This window comes from Neovison vison, chromosome 3 (genome assembly GCF_020171115.1).
Source record: "Neovison vison isolate M4711 chromosome 3, ASM_NN_V1, whole genome shotgun sequence".
Taxonomy (NCBI): domain Eukaryota; kingdom Metazoa; phylum Chordata; class Mammalia; order Carnivora; family Mustelidae; genus Neogale; species Neogale vison.
The window spans coordinates 90,214,117-90,229,014 of NC_058093.1; the positions used below are offsets into that span (position 1 = coordinate 90,214,117).

The 14,898-nt window shown below is 33.6% G+C and overlaps 1 protein-coding gene across 1 annotated transcript in view; it reads left to right on the top strand.

The window, feature by feature from the left end:
* Nucleotides 1–14,898, top strand: part of LRP1B (LDL receptor related protein 1B) — a 1,985,448-nt gene that overhangs the window by 1,215,707 nt on the left and 754,843 nt on the right. The window contains exons 17-18 of the mRNA XM_044242553.1: nucleotides 4,312–4,437; nucleotides 11,616–11,732. Coding sequence (XP_044098488.1) covers nucleotides 4,312–4,437; nucleotides 11,616–11,732 — 243 coding nt within the window. The remainder of the gene's footprint in view (nucleotides 1–4,311; nucleotides 4,438–11,615; nucleotides 11,733–14,898) is intronic.

A 14,898-nucleotide genomic window follows, 5' to 3' on the forward strand; every position in this document is an offset into this window, starting at 1 on the left:
GTCAAAGCAGTTTGTGAAATCTAAAAATATCTGATAAAAATTGAACTTACTTATTTTTTCTCCTCAGTCATCCTTTTATATAGAGTAGACTAGATTATCTCCTAGCATGGTTTTAAAATACTGCTTTTCTCATGCTTTTACATCTTTAATATTATCATTTTGGTTGCTCCAGAAGTCCTCCCCTTCTCTCTTCTGTGCTGTCAGTTCTACCATACCATTGTCACAAGGTTGCTGCAGAAGATTCTTTGGATCTCTGAGTTTAAAGATGTGGAAAATCAATTGCAACTCCCTCAGGTCAGAATTAACTCACACAGAAGGTCAGGATCCACTCCATTGCTCCTTGGCAACAGAGCCTTGAAGTAGATCCAAGGAAACAAACATGGTTTTGGATCTAGTTATTACCTAACTTCTCTGGCTCAGTACATGGTAGGAGACACATATGAGGCACTCAGATAGAAATTAAAGGTTTGATTTTCTCACCATTTGGCTTCTATTTAGCTGTTTTCCATTTCCCACAATAGGAATAGTTTCATGTTTCTGGTTGGGATAAGGAATTGTCCCACATATTTGAAGGAGGATACTTTGAGAAACACGTTAAATAACAATTTGAGAATATATTTGATTAAAGTCATTATGGGATGGTTTTGAGATATATAAAATATTTTGCATGGAGAGAATAATGTGATGGCATATGCGTCCTTAGTCTTTTAATTTGCCTTAGATAAATTATTTTTAAAAGAAAATGTTTTTCTTTCAATTGATGATGACATTTTCCAAGTTAAAATGGCTGAACTTATTGAGTTAATTGACAATCCTCCATTTTCTTGTCTTTCTTTTCTTTTCCTTTTTAAACCAAGATTATAAAAATCAAGTTTTATAGATCTTTTACTAAGCATGGACAGAATTGGGGTGCCTGGGTGGCTCAGTTGTTTACATATCAGCCTTCAGCTCAGGTCAAGATCCCGGAGTCCCAGGATGGATGCATCTTCTGGCTCCCTGCTCAGTGGGGAGTCTCTTTCTCCTTCTCCCTCTGCCCCTTGCTCCCTGCCTCCCATCCATGTTCTCTCTCTTTCTCTCAAATAAATGAACAAAATTTTTTTAAAAAAATGACAGAATTGGTCTAGGCATCTATATAGTACAACTATCTGTATTTTTGGACAAAACTCCAAGAATATGAGCTTTTAAAATACAATTTCCAGTTGTATATAAATAGATAATATGTAAGTTATAATTAATACATGAATGTAACACTACTCTTCCTTTATTTTCAAGCATGGACTCTGACTTCAACATTACATGTTCTATGTTTCCAACCCTATTAATATCTATACTGTAAAGTACAAATCCCAAAATACCATATTAAATACTAAATTGGTACAAGTAGACAAAAATTTCAGAGCGGGAGAACATGTCATCCAAGGATAAAAGGTTTTTTCTCATTTTTTTTACACAAGTGATGTATTATTTATTGATTAAATTAATTGCCTCATCACCTCTGACTCACAGTGTTTATTCATGGTTTTAGTGAATACTCCTGCATATCAGCTGCCTGCATAGTTACAGAACACCTGCACAGAGCACAAGTACTTTATCACAATACTCATGTTGTGTTCCTTTAGGTTCACGCTACTCCCTGTGTGATTGTTCTTTTCACAAATTCACAAAGAGACTCATTTTCTCTATGAGGATGTAAGGCATCGCATACTGTTAATGGTAGTGTTAAAATTCCTAGTCAGGATCTTTTTCCTTGATAATTTTCCTCACTTCCCATACCATTACCCAAATGTATACTAAAGGCTTTTCAGGCAATCTTCTATTTCACTTATAGTCCATACTCAGTTCTGTATAATTAATTTTTCATCTTTATCCCCTCTCAAACTTCATTGGCTCAGTTAGTCTTACATCCTAGATTCATTCAGCAAGTGCCCTGCTATTATTCCTACTACTGTTGCCCCCATAACTAAAACCCACTTTCCAAACTGCTTCCAGAGTGGTATCTATAGAATGAGACCAATTATTGTTATTTCAGTAAATCCATAACCAACAAGATAAATTCCAAAATCCATTGATTCACAGAAACACATGTTAAAACTCAGGTTTGCAATTTTAGCCTTAAATGCCTATCATGTATACACTTACCTTCTTTGTTCTAATATAACAAGTTGGACTATAAGTAGATCTCTGCAAAATGCCCTCTGTTTCTCTCCTTTATAACACTGCAACTTATGGAAATCACCATGGTTTACCATGACCCTTATAGGGAAGTCTTTTGTGAACTTGGAAAAATCTCCATACAGACCAGTTGGAGTGAAACATATCATGTATATTTCATTTTCATGGTAGTGACCAAACAATATTGCAATTATATCCTTACTTCTCTGGTGCATCTAAGAGATGGATATCTTTATGAGGAGACACATTATGTTGTAGTATCTTTGTAGTGTCAGAGTCTAACATAGCATCCAGAATGTGCAGAATAAATGACGAAACAAAAGGGGCAAGAGAAAACTAAGTATCTCTGGCCACCTTCCAGCAATATGGGATTTTTTCTAAACTTGCAGTGATTCTGAGCAGTGTCATAATCTTGAGGTCCCAGGGTTAATATGCCAGCACTATGTCATTCATTTCAAAGGAGTATTTATATATTAAATGCTAATAAACTTTGCCCTTGAATTCTGTTATTATTCTACTTTCTATCCTTTAGCTTCTCATTTCCAAATCACAGGCCTATGGGTTGTATTTATGCCTCCTTTTTGAACTCTGATTTACATCATTGACGAAAATTGCAAAAGTCCTTTATTAAGCTTTACTGAAGAATTTTGGCATAATCTTGCTACTTTAAAATTTTGACCCTCTAATATATTGGATGAATTTTATTCTCCTGAGCATCTATTCTTGCTAAACTCCCTGAAGTGAGTAGAAAATGCTAATCATGCTCAAATGCCAGGAAACACAAGGCTTTTTCCCTTATTATTTTTTTTTACTGTACATGAATAAAAACTTTCTAAAAAAGTGATAAAACCACTTCTCACCTAAGCTACTTTAAAGAAATAGAGTTTGTAGAAACTGGCTGGAAAGGCATACATTTGCTATGCAACAGCATGATAAAATGGCTATTTTTTTCAAATTCTAAGGAAAACTAATACTAAAATTTATTTTTGTCATACAGAAGTGCAACTACTGGGCACAAGGAAAATTACTTCAAAAAGAACACAAAGTGGTGAAACAAATACTGAGGAGCATGCCAATTCAGTTAGGAATTTAGCCTCCAGGATGCAGGAAAAATAATCACAGAAGGTTAACTTTAAGATGGCCTCCTGCTGTGGTTGATATTGGAGGTTTAATCCTTAGCTGTGCACAGCTTCCCATATGAGGATTGGTCTTGTCCACAGTATATTTTGTGGATTCATGTTTATTTGTTTGCACTAGGCATGAAAATTCAGGATGGTCATTTTTTGTTATTAAAATTATGCAGGGGGGCGACTGGGGGCTCAGTGGGGCCTTCGGCTCAGGTCATAATCCCAGAGTCCTGGGATCAAGCCTCCCATCAGACTCTCTGCTCAGCAGGGAGCCTGCTTCCCCTCCTCTCTCTCTCTGCCTGCCTCTCTGCCTACTTGTGATCTCTGTCAAATAAATAAATACAATCTTTTAAAAAAATAAAAATAGAATTATGCAGGATCTCATATATAACATCAACTCCAAGTTTTCCTGCCAGTCCCAAGAAACACTGGGCAAAGCATAACAAAATTAGGCTTATTTAATATTTCAAAAAGTTTTGAATGGATGTGTGGCTTAAAAAAATGTATCTTTGATACATGGCTGAATTATTGGATACATACTTATTATGTTTCATGTTAAAATTTGAGGTTAATTTACTGGCGATTCACAGACCTGTACCCCTGGGGCTAATAATACATTATATGTTTATTAAAAATTTTTAAAAATTGAGGTTACTTTAAATGTTTTTGGTAAAAATCCTGAAATTGTGTTACTTTGATAAGGGATGGGAAAACAAGTTTCGTGATACAGTTGATTTTAGTGAAGACATGAACAAATGAATATGTTTCCTTTTATATGAGATTTTATTACTTGGTGTCTTCTATAAAAGTATTACATTTTAAGAGAGCCTCAAATATTAATATTTTCTATAAAATATGCAACAATGAATAAAAGAAGCTGTGGCATTTATTGTACTATAATATAATTACTATAAGTTGTCTCTAACTATAACTTAAAATAATCATAATTTTATCCAACTTTAAATTATTAAAGCTGATTCTCCTCTCTCTTCACCCTCCCACCTTTCCCCAGTCAATCATAGCTGTCCTGATGATCAGTTTAAATGCAAGAATAATCGCTGTATCCCCAAGAGATGGCTCTGTGATGGAGCTAATGATTGTGGAAGCAACGAAGACGAATCCAATCAAACTTGTGCAGGTAAAGGTTTGCTTAAATATATACATAAATCGCTTCCAAAGTTAGTGTCCATAAAAATGCAGGTCACTGCTTTGAACTAAGCTGAACCTTCCTAAGGCTGATGATCTGATTATTGCAGTATTAAATGAGTTCAGAGTTTGATGCCACAAAAGCTAGAATACAAATTATCTTTTACTTAATCCGTGGGCATGACTCTGATTTCCAAAGTAATTTGGCACTTTATCTATCCATATGGGTTGACTGTCAATACACTGCTTGGACAAGACTTGTCCCTGCTAAATCTTAATTGGCAGTGGAGGGTGAGGTTTATTAGCATGCTGTGATGGAGGCCATCTCTCATGAAGAAAGGTTTGTGTGTGTGTTTTGTTTTGTTTTGTTTGCTTTTTACCTCGAAAAAAATAATCTGTGTATTTTATTTAGTCTGCTGTAGAATACCTCTGTGAATAGCTTTCTGTTCCTGGCACACTATTTATGTGGCATAGATTTTTTTTCCCCTTTTCATGAAGTCCCAAGATCATAAAGCCTATTAATATTTCCATAAAATTTATCCCATTGTAATACATCTGTGAATCCCTAGTCAGTTTCTCTTTGAATAGGGATACACAGCTTGTGGTACAGGTTATAATAGATGTTGGAAAGGTCATGATTAGTCAGATAAGTATTGAAAAATGATATTGACTAGCAGCAGCCTAGACCTAGTCATTAAATGATGAAGAAAAAGTAGTATATTTGATGACTCTTACTGATATTGGTAAAAATTGTGGGTTTTTTTGTTTTGTTTTTGGGTTTTTTTGGTAATCATTACATACAGCAGTGTCAAAATTTATCAACACCTCCCCTTCTCGATTTGTCAAAATAAGGCTCACTAAATAAAAATTATTATAACCTATTAGTGAAAACTGTAGGGACAGCATATACAGAAAAGACCCAGAAATTAAGAAGCCTGGTTTGTACTCTTGATTGTGTCACTGGTTTTCTCTTGGAAAAGACTTGTCCCTCAATGCACTATAATTTCCTTGTATATTTCTTTCTGCTCCGCAAGAGTATGAATTGACTAGAAAATGTTTCCTAACTGCTTTTTATCATGTACTAAGCAACAATGAAAGAACAACACAGTCCGTATCCTAACCTGCATCTCATATTTAGCTTTTTTTTTTCCCATTGTGACATATTTCCTGAGGGTCTATAAGCTATTCTCTTATCCCTTGACTAAATATAGTTTGATATTTTAGAGTAGCTATTTTTAAGTTATTTTGTGCATCACATAAGGTTGTTTTACAAAGAGCTATCAAATAAAAAGGGACCTATAGAGACTCTTTGGTTAAGTTATTCTCTAAGTTATTCTCTAAGCCCATTGCTCTTGTTATCAAACTATATCATCCTGTGTTTTAGCTAGAATTTTAGGTATGGTCATTTTAACTTTGCCCAGATTGTTCTTTCAATAATGTTTATAATTTACAATGACGAGTCTTTCTAAGCTGGTGCAATTATTATTTTTTTAAAAACTTAAGATTTAGTTCTGAAATTGTTCCATTACTTCCTAAACAGATAGATCTGTTTTCACCTTAAAATTAAAGGCATTGCTGACTCAATTCATAATAACATGTCTTTTTTTTTTCTTTTATGTTACACTCTTAAAATCTGCTTGTTTCCACATGATTTTAAGGGAACATTTGGGATTGACTAGCTACTGATAGTAGTAAAAGTGGAAATGCTATGTATAAGAGCAAATAAAACAATCAATCCTAATCAGTCCTAATTAGTAAGATTTCTCAGCCAGTCCAGGCCTGTGGTCCACTAGGAAAGGGGGTACAACCTGCTTGCACCTCAAGTGTCACTTTCAGTGATGGCTGATGAAGCATGCCAATCATTACTAGATCTTCTTGTCAGTATATTTATAATAGATGTTATGGTCACGGTATGCCTTAAGAAATTAAGAAGAACAAAAATTAAGGATAAAAAGAATAAAAAGAAAACCACAAATACACCTTTTAGCTTTGAAAATTAAGTATGTTGTTGTTTTACCATACATTTCCATTTTGTTTGACCAAAATAAATGAATAGGTCACATAGTTCATCATACTGAAAAAAAAAATACGGCAAATACATTAGATAATTTCTCTGGCTGGGTCATTTCTATCTATAGGCATATACACAGATATGTGTCACAGATAAAGGATTTCCCAACATGGGGGTTATTTTGTAACTAATCCACTGTCCTGTAGCTTTCAGCATTGTGACTACTTTATAACTAAAAGAATTCTTTCCTACAAGATGCAAATTACCAATTTTGTTCCTTTGGGATTTCTCCTTCATAACATGAATCTACTAATTCAATAAAAACTTACCACAACATCGGATATAAAAAGAGGACAAATACACTATATCTTTCATTAGAAGGCTGAGTGGAAATGGGGAGAAAAAACATGTAAGCAGGTCATTCTAATGCAATATTCAAAGTGCTAACTTGAACTACAAATGGAAGCACAAGAACTACTAATTTAGTCTTTGTGTATCTCGCAAGGCTTCCTGAGGAAGGTGATATCCGAACTAAGCCAAAGAAAGAAATGAAGGAAGGAAGGAAAAGAAAAAGAGAGAGAGAGGGAGGGAGGACATAAGGAAGGAGGGAAGGGACAAAGGAATGAACCTGAATCAGTTCAAGTCATTCAATTAGGAAAAAAATCTGATAAAATTAACCTTTGGCAAGATTGTGGAATAAAAGGCAACATACACTTTTGGTGATGTATAAATTATTTTTTTCTACATTGGAAAGCATTTAGCTAAACCCAATAAAGTGGAGATTGTGCATACCTTCAAGTCTGTAATTCCATTTCTCAATTTATACTCTAATGTCTATGCTCAAAGAGATGCAAGTAAGAAGTTCATCGCCCTAATGCTGGTCATAGTGAGAAATTAGAAATAATTCAAATGCCCATTAACAGGAAATATATCTTTCACTATATAAAAAACTATATATATAAAACACCATATAAATATATATATATGCTCATATATATGACACTATATAGTGTTATAATCACATAGTAGAACATTATTCATTCTTAAATTGAATAGACTAGAGCCCAAATATCAACAGTAATTAATTTCAAAGGCAATGTTAACTAAAAATTGCAGATTATAAATCACTTAGTGCCATTTATATGAAATATAAAAATACAAAACAATTTTACATGAACTTATTTATTTATAAATGTGTAAAAATAGAATTAAAATATGTCTGGAAATGGAAAAAAAGATTATAAGTTAAGGATAGTAGTTACATCTAAAAAGATAGAAATATGACTGAAAAAATTACATAGGTGATTTTAAATGTACCTATAATACATTTTTCTGAAATAAAACAAAAGTAGTCTGTAGTAAATATAGGAAAAGAGATATGATAGAGCTATATGATGGTAGACCAGTGTTAATATTATTATCTTCTATGCTTTTCTATGTGTTAGAAATATTTTACTGGGGAGGAAAGAAAAGAATGATGAATTGGCATAGTTACTGAGGGTGAGGTGAAGTTCATGGGGGGGTGGGGGTTGGAGGATATGCTTGGAAGACGAAATAGCACTAGGCAGAAGAAAGCTGACAGGGGCTTGGTCATTGTTCTCCCTTACCAAAAAAAAAATATATATATATATATTTCTCTACTTATGAGAAAGACTCAGAGGCCAAAGATGAGGAGTAGTTAGATGTGAAGTTATTTTTCCTCATAGTCGCTAATGATAATCCTTGGATTCAAGGTTAGGCAGTTTCAGACCAGATTTTTTCCACAGCACTGAGCTCTAATTAGATTACATGTTTATTCTTCTCACATCCTCCATGTAGTTTGACTAAATTCAAACTAGGCAGATAGATTTGAATTAAGAAAACCCGATATATTAAAAATTGGACTTCCTTATAAGATAAATTGAAAAATATGTGTTGATATGACATAGGTTTTGTTTAAATAGAATGCTTTGATTAAAATATAGCAAAGGTGAAGTTTAGGAATAATGTGTGAAGATCTCTTCGCTTCTTCCTCCTTATTGTTCCATTGTGGGATTTCTCACTACTACATGACAGCAGGAGAAGCATAATTAGTGATGGGTAGAAAAAATTCATATTGTGACAGTGGATTTCTGATTCACTGCTAGATAAACAATTCCACTGAGGAAGTTGAATTTCCTCTCCATTAGAGAAGCATTTGCTACAATATTTGAGTCCTCTGGGGCTGCTTGCTAATCTCACCTCCAGACTAATTTAGATCTGATAGAGACAGGAACTGAAAAAGTAAATGTTGATAAATCCAGTGATTAAAAAGAGATGATTTAGTCCATGTGATTATATCATATGGACAGGCAGTACTTGTAGATTTATGGAATGAAGCATTCTTCCTATCTGAAGTTACTTAAATTTCCTCACTAGACTAAGCAGATAGTTTTTCCATGATTAGAACAGGGATTCATGTATGTTGAGGTCATATGATCCCTCAGTAATAAGCCAGTAAATACTCTTTCAAGTAACGGGTCCTGACAGTTCTTCAAGCTTCTGAGTTAGTGAGGCGACACACAAATTCCCACACTACACAATGTGAAATAGGTTTTTTTTTTCTTTTTTAAGATTTTATATACTTATTTGACAGTCAAGTAGGCAGAGAGGCAGGCAGAGACAGAGAGAGAAGGAAGCAGGCTCCCTGCTGAGCAGAGAGCCCGATGCGGGGCTCGACCCCGGGACCCTGGGATCATGACCTGAGCTGAAGGCAGGCTTTAACCCACTGAGCCACCCAGGTACCCCGTAAAATAGGTTCTTAGGAATTCTTTCTCATTCTCTTCTCTAATCACCGTAGTGCCACTCATGAAAACAATCTCAGAAAACTTATTAGAACTAAATCTGAATGGCAAGGAGGAAATACTCTGACATTTTAAAAAATCAGATAAAAGAATATTTTATTGGGATATTTAGTATATTCTTATTATAGGTCAATTAGAATTTAATAGGAATGAAAATACATGATGGTATATTTTTCTTTAAACAAGAAAACAAGAAAGACTCAAAGAGTGAAATAGGGAATAACGGAAGATGAGAGATACAGGAAAGAATAAGTGGAGAGAAGAAAAGAAGAGAAGGAAGAGAGAGGAAGGAAGAAGGGAGGAAGGGAAGGAAAGAGTGAGGGAGAGCTGAAAGAAGAAAGGGAGAAAAATTGAAAAGAAAACTCTTATTAAATTTCTCTTAAACCTCAAAAGGTAAAGATTATTTACTGCAATCAGAGAAACAAAACAAAGACTTGCAAGAAAAAATCGACCTTGTTCACACCTCTATGCCCTTTCCTTCCCACTGAGTAAACTAAATGCCAACACCTTCATCTTTCTCTAGGCTAATACAAATGTAGACATATTTTTCCAAGTATTTTTATTAAAATTACCTGGGAACTTTGTTGATTTAAACATTGGAATAATTTCACAGAAAATGCATAGTTAGCCAAATGAAACAACAAATATTTAATTCCACTTGAAATTACAACATTGAAATCTCCAAAAGTGTACATATTTGTGGGATACTTAAAATCTATTAATGTAAAATAAATGCTCTATTTGTAAAAAAAGAAAAATCCAAATATTATATAGAATGTTTTAGATTCAGAACCCTTAGCTACATAAACAAAGTGGAATACAAAGTGTAATGATTTTCTGGAATTTCTAATTATACACACTAGGTTAGAAATGGTACTTTGAATTGAATAAGACAAATCAAACCAATAATGTTTTCATTGTTTTTCTCAAGTAAGCTTTTAAGTATCCACTAATAATAGGTATCTTTTTACATAGCAAGTACAATTTGCTTAAAAGGAAATAATTAGCACATAACTTTGTAGAGATTATTTTAAATGACCTCTGAAACCCTGATTTATGGAAACCCATTTTAGTGTGTCTGGATGACTTGTCTTTCAACCACTCTCAATTTTATACCAACCATTAGGTCATGAGACATTTTGATGAAACAGATATGCATCCTTCCAATTCTTAAACCCCCAAACAGAGGGAAGTACATAAACTGAGCAATGTCTCTTGTCATAACTACAGAAATCCAAACCTTAATTGTTCTTCATCTGTCCAGTCCTCATCTGACCCAAATATTAACCGGTTTGAGTATCCCCTTCTTAGAGTTTCCCACTCTTTTTTTCTGACTAAGTAAAAAAAGGGGTGATAGGGAACTGATACTTAAGAAAACAAATTTGTGTTTCAGACAGACAAAAGAAAAAATAAGTAAGTAAAAAATAAAAACAGAACAAAAAAACAACAACAGAACCTAAGTCTGCAAAACAAAAACCTGGGAGAAAAGTTAGGATAGCTGTCTAGGATTTCATGCTTTCAGAAGTTGACCTGACTGTAATAGAAAACGGTAATCAACTCCTTGTAGAACATAACCAACCCCTTCACTGAGTAACTGAAGCCCCTGCCTTTGGCTGACATAGAAAGAATGATTCCATGTGTGTGTTCACTGAAACCCATGAGAGAGGCCAAAGCAAAGTTTATTCATATACTTTGATTAAAAAGCTATATAGTTTTATTTAACTATGCTGAAAACTGAATTTTAAAAATCTGTAATAAAGCTAAATGTATGTTTTAAGTAATATTTTCTGTATTCTAAAATTTCTGCATTTTCTCCATACATTGAATCACTTAGAGACCAAGAAATAAATGTACTGAAAGGTTAAAGGAAAAGAACAATTCTGTCCCCGTGACTAGAAACTAGATACCCTGATATAGTCTCCAAATCCTTCATCCCACATTACAGAAAGTTTTCTTGGTTTATTGACAAAGACTATGTGAAATTCTTTTTTGTTAATTAAAAGTTGGATGAAATTTAATTCAACCATGTATTCATAAGCATGTGCCAGGCAAAAATTGTAAAATAATGAATTCATAGCTTCATTTATGGAAGTGTGTAAGGATTACTGAATATCTTGTCATTTAGCAGCCGCTGTAATTGAAGGGGAAAGCATGTGAACTTCAGAGAAGACAAGCAAGCTGGCAGTATCAATTAGCAAAAATTTACTTTAAAATATTTTATCTAATAAAGCAATAGAATATCTTATGTGTAAAAGAGTTATTGAATGATTTATTTCACCTGAACATTGTTTAAAAGGTCTTTAAATGTATTATTTGTACATTAATTGATTATCTTAGCCAGAACATGCCAGGTGGACCAGTTTTCTTGTGGAAACGGCAGGTGCATTCCCAGAGCATGGCTATGTGATAGAGAAGACGACTGTGGCGACCAGACAGACGAAATGGCATCTTGCGGTAAGTTATGAGCGAACCACGCTGTTAGTGAAGACTGTGTCAAATCACTATCATCTCTCTCAAGAGACAATTTATTTCTTTATGAACACTAGTCAGCAAGGCAGAAGATGTGTTACATTTTATCACTGCCTTTTAGGCCCGAGTGTGTACCTTAATGCTAACTTTAGAATATATCCATTTAATGAGTCAACAGCATATTCTAGGCTAAAATAAATGGATCCAAACATTACAAATTTTATTAGGAAGTGGTTATTATAAGCCTAACAGGACATTCTCAAATGTTTGTTATTTATCTCGTGTTGGTAATGATTTTTTTTTTTTTCCAAATAGAGTAGCTCATTGAATGACATTTGGAGTAAATTAGAAGTACATGTTTCTTGTTGACATGCATATGTTATCTTCTTGGAACAATAAACAATACAAACTGAGATTACATAGTTGGTGAATCATTTGTTTCATTTCTATTGAGTCATATAATTCTGTTATTAGTTTATAATTCTGTTATTTGTTAATGGCAAAATTCTCAGTCACTTTCCACCAATCCTCCTACTTTTGGAAATGGCATTTATTGTTCCTTAAAGTTTCAAACTTTAATTACTCACATTTGTGCCCATGTATTAGTAGATTTTATTATCAATCTCTGAATAATGTATAGTGAAACAGTAAGGGAATGAATCCTGTTTTCTAAGAACTTGGACCTTATTTTAGGCATAGCTATGGATTTTTAAAATCACTAATGGGGAAAACATGCAGTAGATATGCTTACCACATTTATTAAATATATAATGCAATTGGGTATATATCTTTTAATAATTTAACTCCATGTTCTAGCACTTCTAACAGTGGGAAAATAAGACTTTTTTTAAACTTCTCAATTGAAAAAGCTCTATTTAGGGGATGCATTCATGACTTACCTAAAATTTCATTTTGAAAAATTATCTTATACTTGACTTATGCCCCTGTAGACTTTTGAGTGTGTGACCTTTGAATAAAGTATAGATAAGTAAGTAATACTAACTGAAATTGTAAAGAAAACAAAATAATACCAGTATTGAAGAAGAAAGCAATAGACAAAAGTCACACACAGTAACAGTTAACTTTACATTTCACATGTAGATTTTCCAAAGCCTGTCCAGTTGAGGGATTTGAACAATATATCCTTCTCCTTTCCAATGCCCAGACTATTCTTGTGGCTGAGTCTGCATTTAGTCAGCTCTGTTATTTGGGAAAACTTGATTGCTTTTCTGTCCCCAGCATCTCCTTCCAGAATATAGCAAAAAGATAATGAATAACCTGAAAACATTAAAGACAGTGAAACTCTGGAATCAGTCTAATTTAGAAGGAAAGGCTCTGAAAACGTTATAGAATAGGAAAATAAATAATGAGCTCATTAGAGAACTTCGGTTAGATTTTTGATCTGACATATTTAGTACTTTTCACGAGATGAGGGAAAGAAGGGTTGGAAGGAGTTCAGTTTATTATAATAAAATTATATTTTCTTCTTGAAATTTACAGCAAATCTATGAGAAACTTACTATTGTTCAGATTTTACGGGTAAGAGAATCAAAACTTAGAGACATTTGACAACTTGCATGAGATCACAGGGCTAATAAATAGCAAGACAGGATGTGAATCCAGGCATACCTGAAACTAAAACTCAGACATTTCAGGTCAACTTTGTCTGGGAGCCATGGATTGGGTGGAAATAGGAAACAGATCAAGTCATTATATCTATCCATATCATTGACTGTCTTATTTTAAAACGTATATATATTATGAGTTTTGTTCTTTGGTGGTTTGATAAATCTTTTAAGATCTCATACTAGGGAGGAGTCCTGATCTAGTGTTTGCCTATTTTTTGTGGTGTCAATACTCCTGCCATGGCTTGTATCAAGTTGCCAACATGACTTTCTGAATGCAGATTTGGGAAAATACGTGCACACCCACATATAGTATTTCCACAATACAGATATAATAAACATAACTAACTCCAAGAGCAAAATAATCAGGAAATTAAGAACCTTGAGCATTTATTTTTTTTCAATTTATTTATTTTCAGAAAAACATTATTCATTATTTTTTCACCACACCCAGTGCTCCATGCAAACCTTGAGCATTTATTACCTTGGCTTTCAACATTATTTAATTAGAAATGTATATAATTTATTTATTTCAAATAATAGATGTATGCTTAACAACTGATTCCTAGAATCCTTGAGAATTTAAAAATCGATTCTTGGCAGGCTGGTACAAGATGTCTTCAGTATACCACTGGATATGAACACACTGTGAAATGTAGTTGTCAGTTTGCTTCTGAAATTTAGCCAAATTTTATAGAGTGTCAGTAAGCCACATGGGTTAGTCTCAGCACCGCTTCCTTTTTATAAGGTGAGAAACATGCTTCTCTCCACACTTGTCCCTCTCTGTAGTAACATGCATTTATCTTTCATATTGTCATTATAAATCAAAATTTATGTCAGTAAGGAAGCTGATAGTGAATATCTGGTAGGCACAATCTCACTTTTAAAGTTGTAGGAGAGGATGACATAGATTATTCTCCTATCAGATACTATTTCTGCACTGAATTCAAAATGACAAAAACATTATAAATTGTTTAATTTACTGCATTAAAAAGTCACTGTCCTTGGCAGTAATCTAGAAATAAATATAGGCTCAATTAATCCCCAGTTCTATTAAGCATCATTATAACATTTGGAGTGATCATATTTCACTTTTCCCTTTGGAATCAGTCAAGTTCCCATAGGTTTAATCCTACTAGAAGACTGCAGTCTTTTTTTTTTTTTTTCTTACACTTTAGCTCCACAAACAGCTACTGTTTTGTTTGATATCTACCATTTTATACTGAAAATAATAGCAGGATTTGTGTTTTAAATCATGAAAGCCTATGGTTAGAAATGCTTCTGATTATAGTTAGGAGCAGAAAGTGCTGAAACCGAGGGTCAAATTTTAGTGGAATTCACTAGCACCTACTTATAAACCAAGTTAATTGTATATTTCAGGTTGAGATTATATGTGGACAAACACTTACATAATTTGGAAGGCCTTTGAGCATTCTCCCTTCATATTTAAACAATCTTTTTTCTTTTTTTGGTAGTCTTCATGTGTAGACAGGAGACTCTGTAAACTGATTCTGCAAACAAGAGCA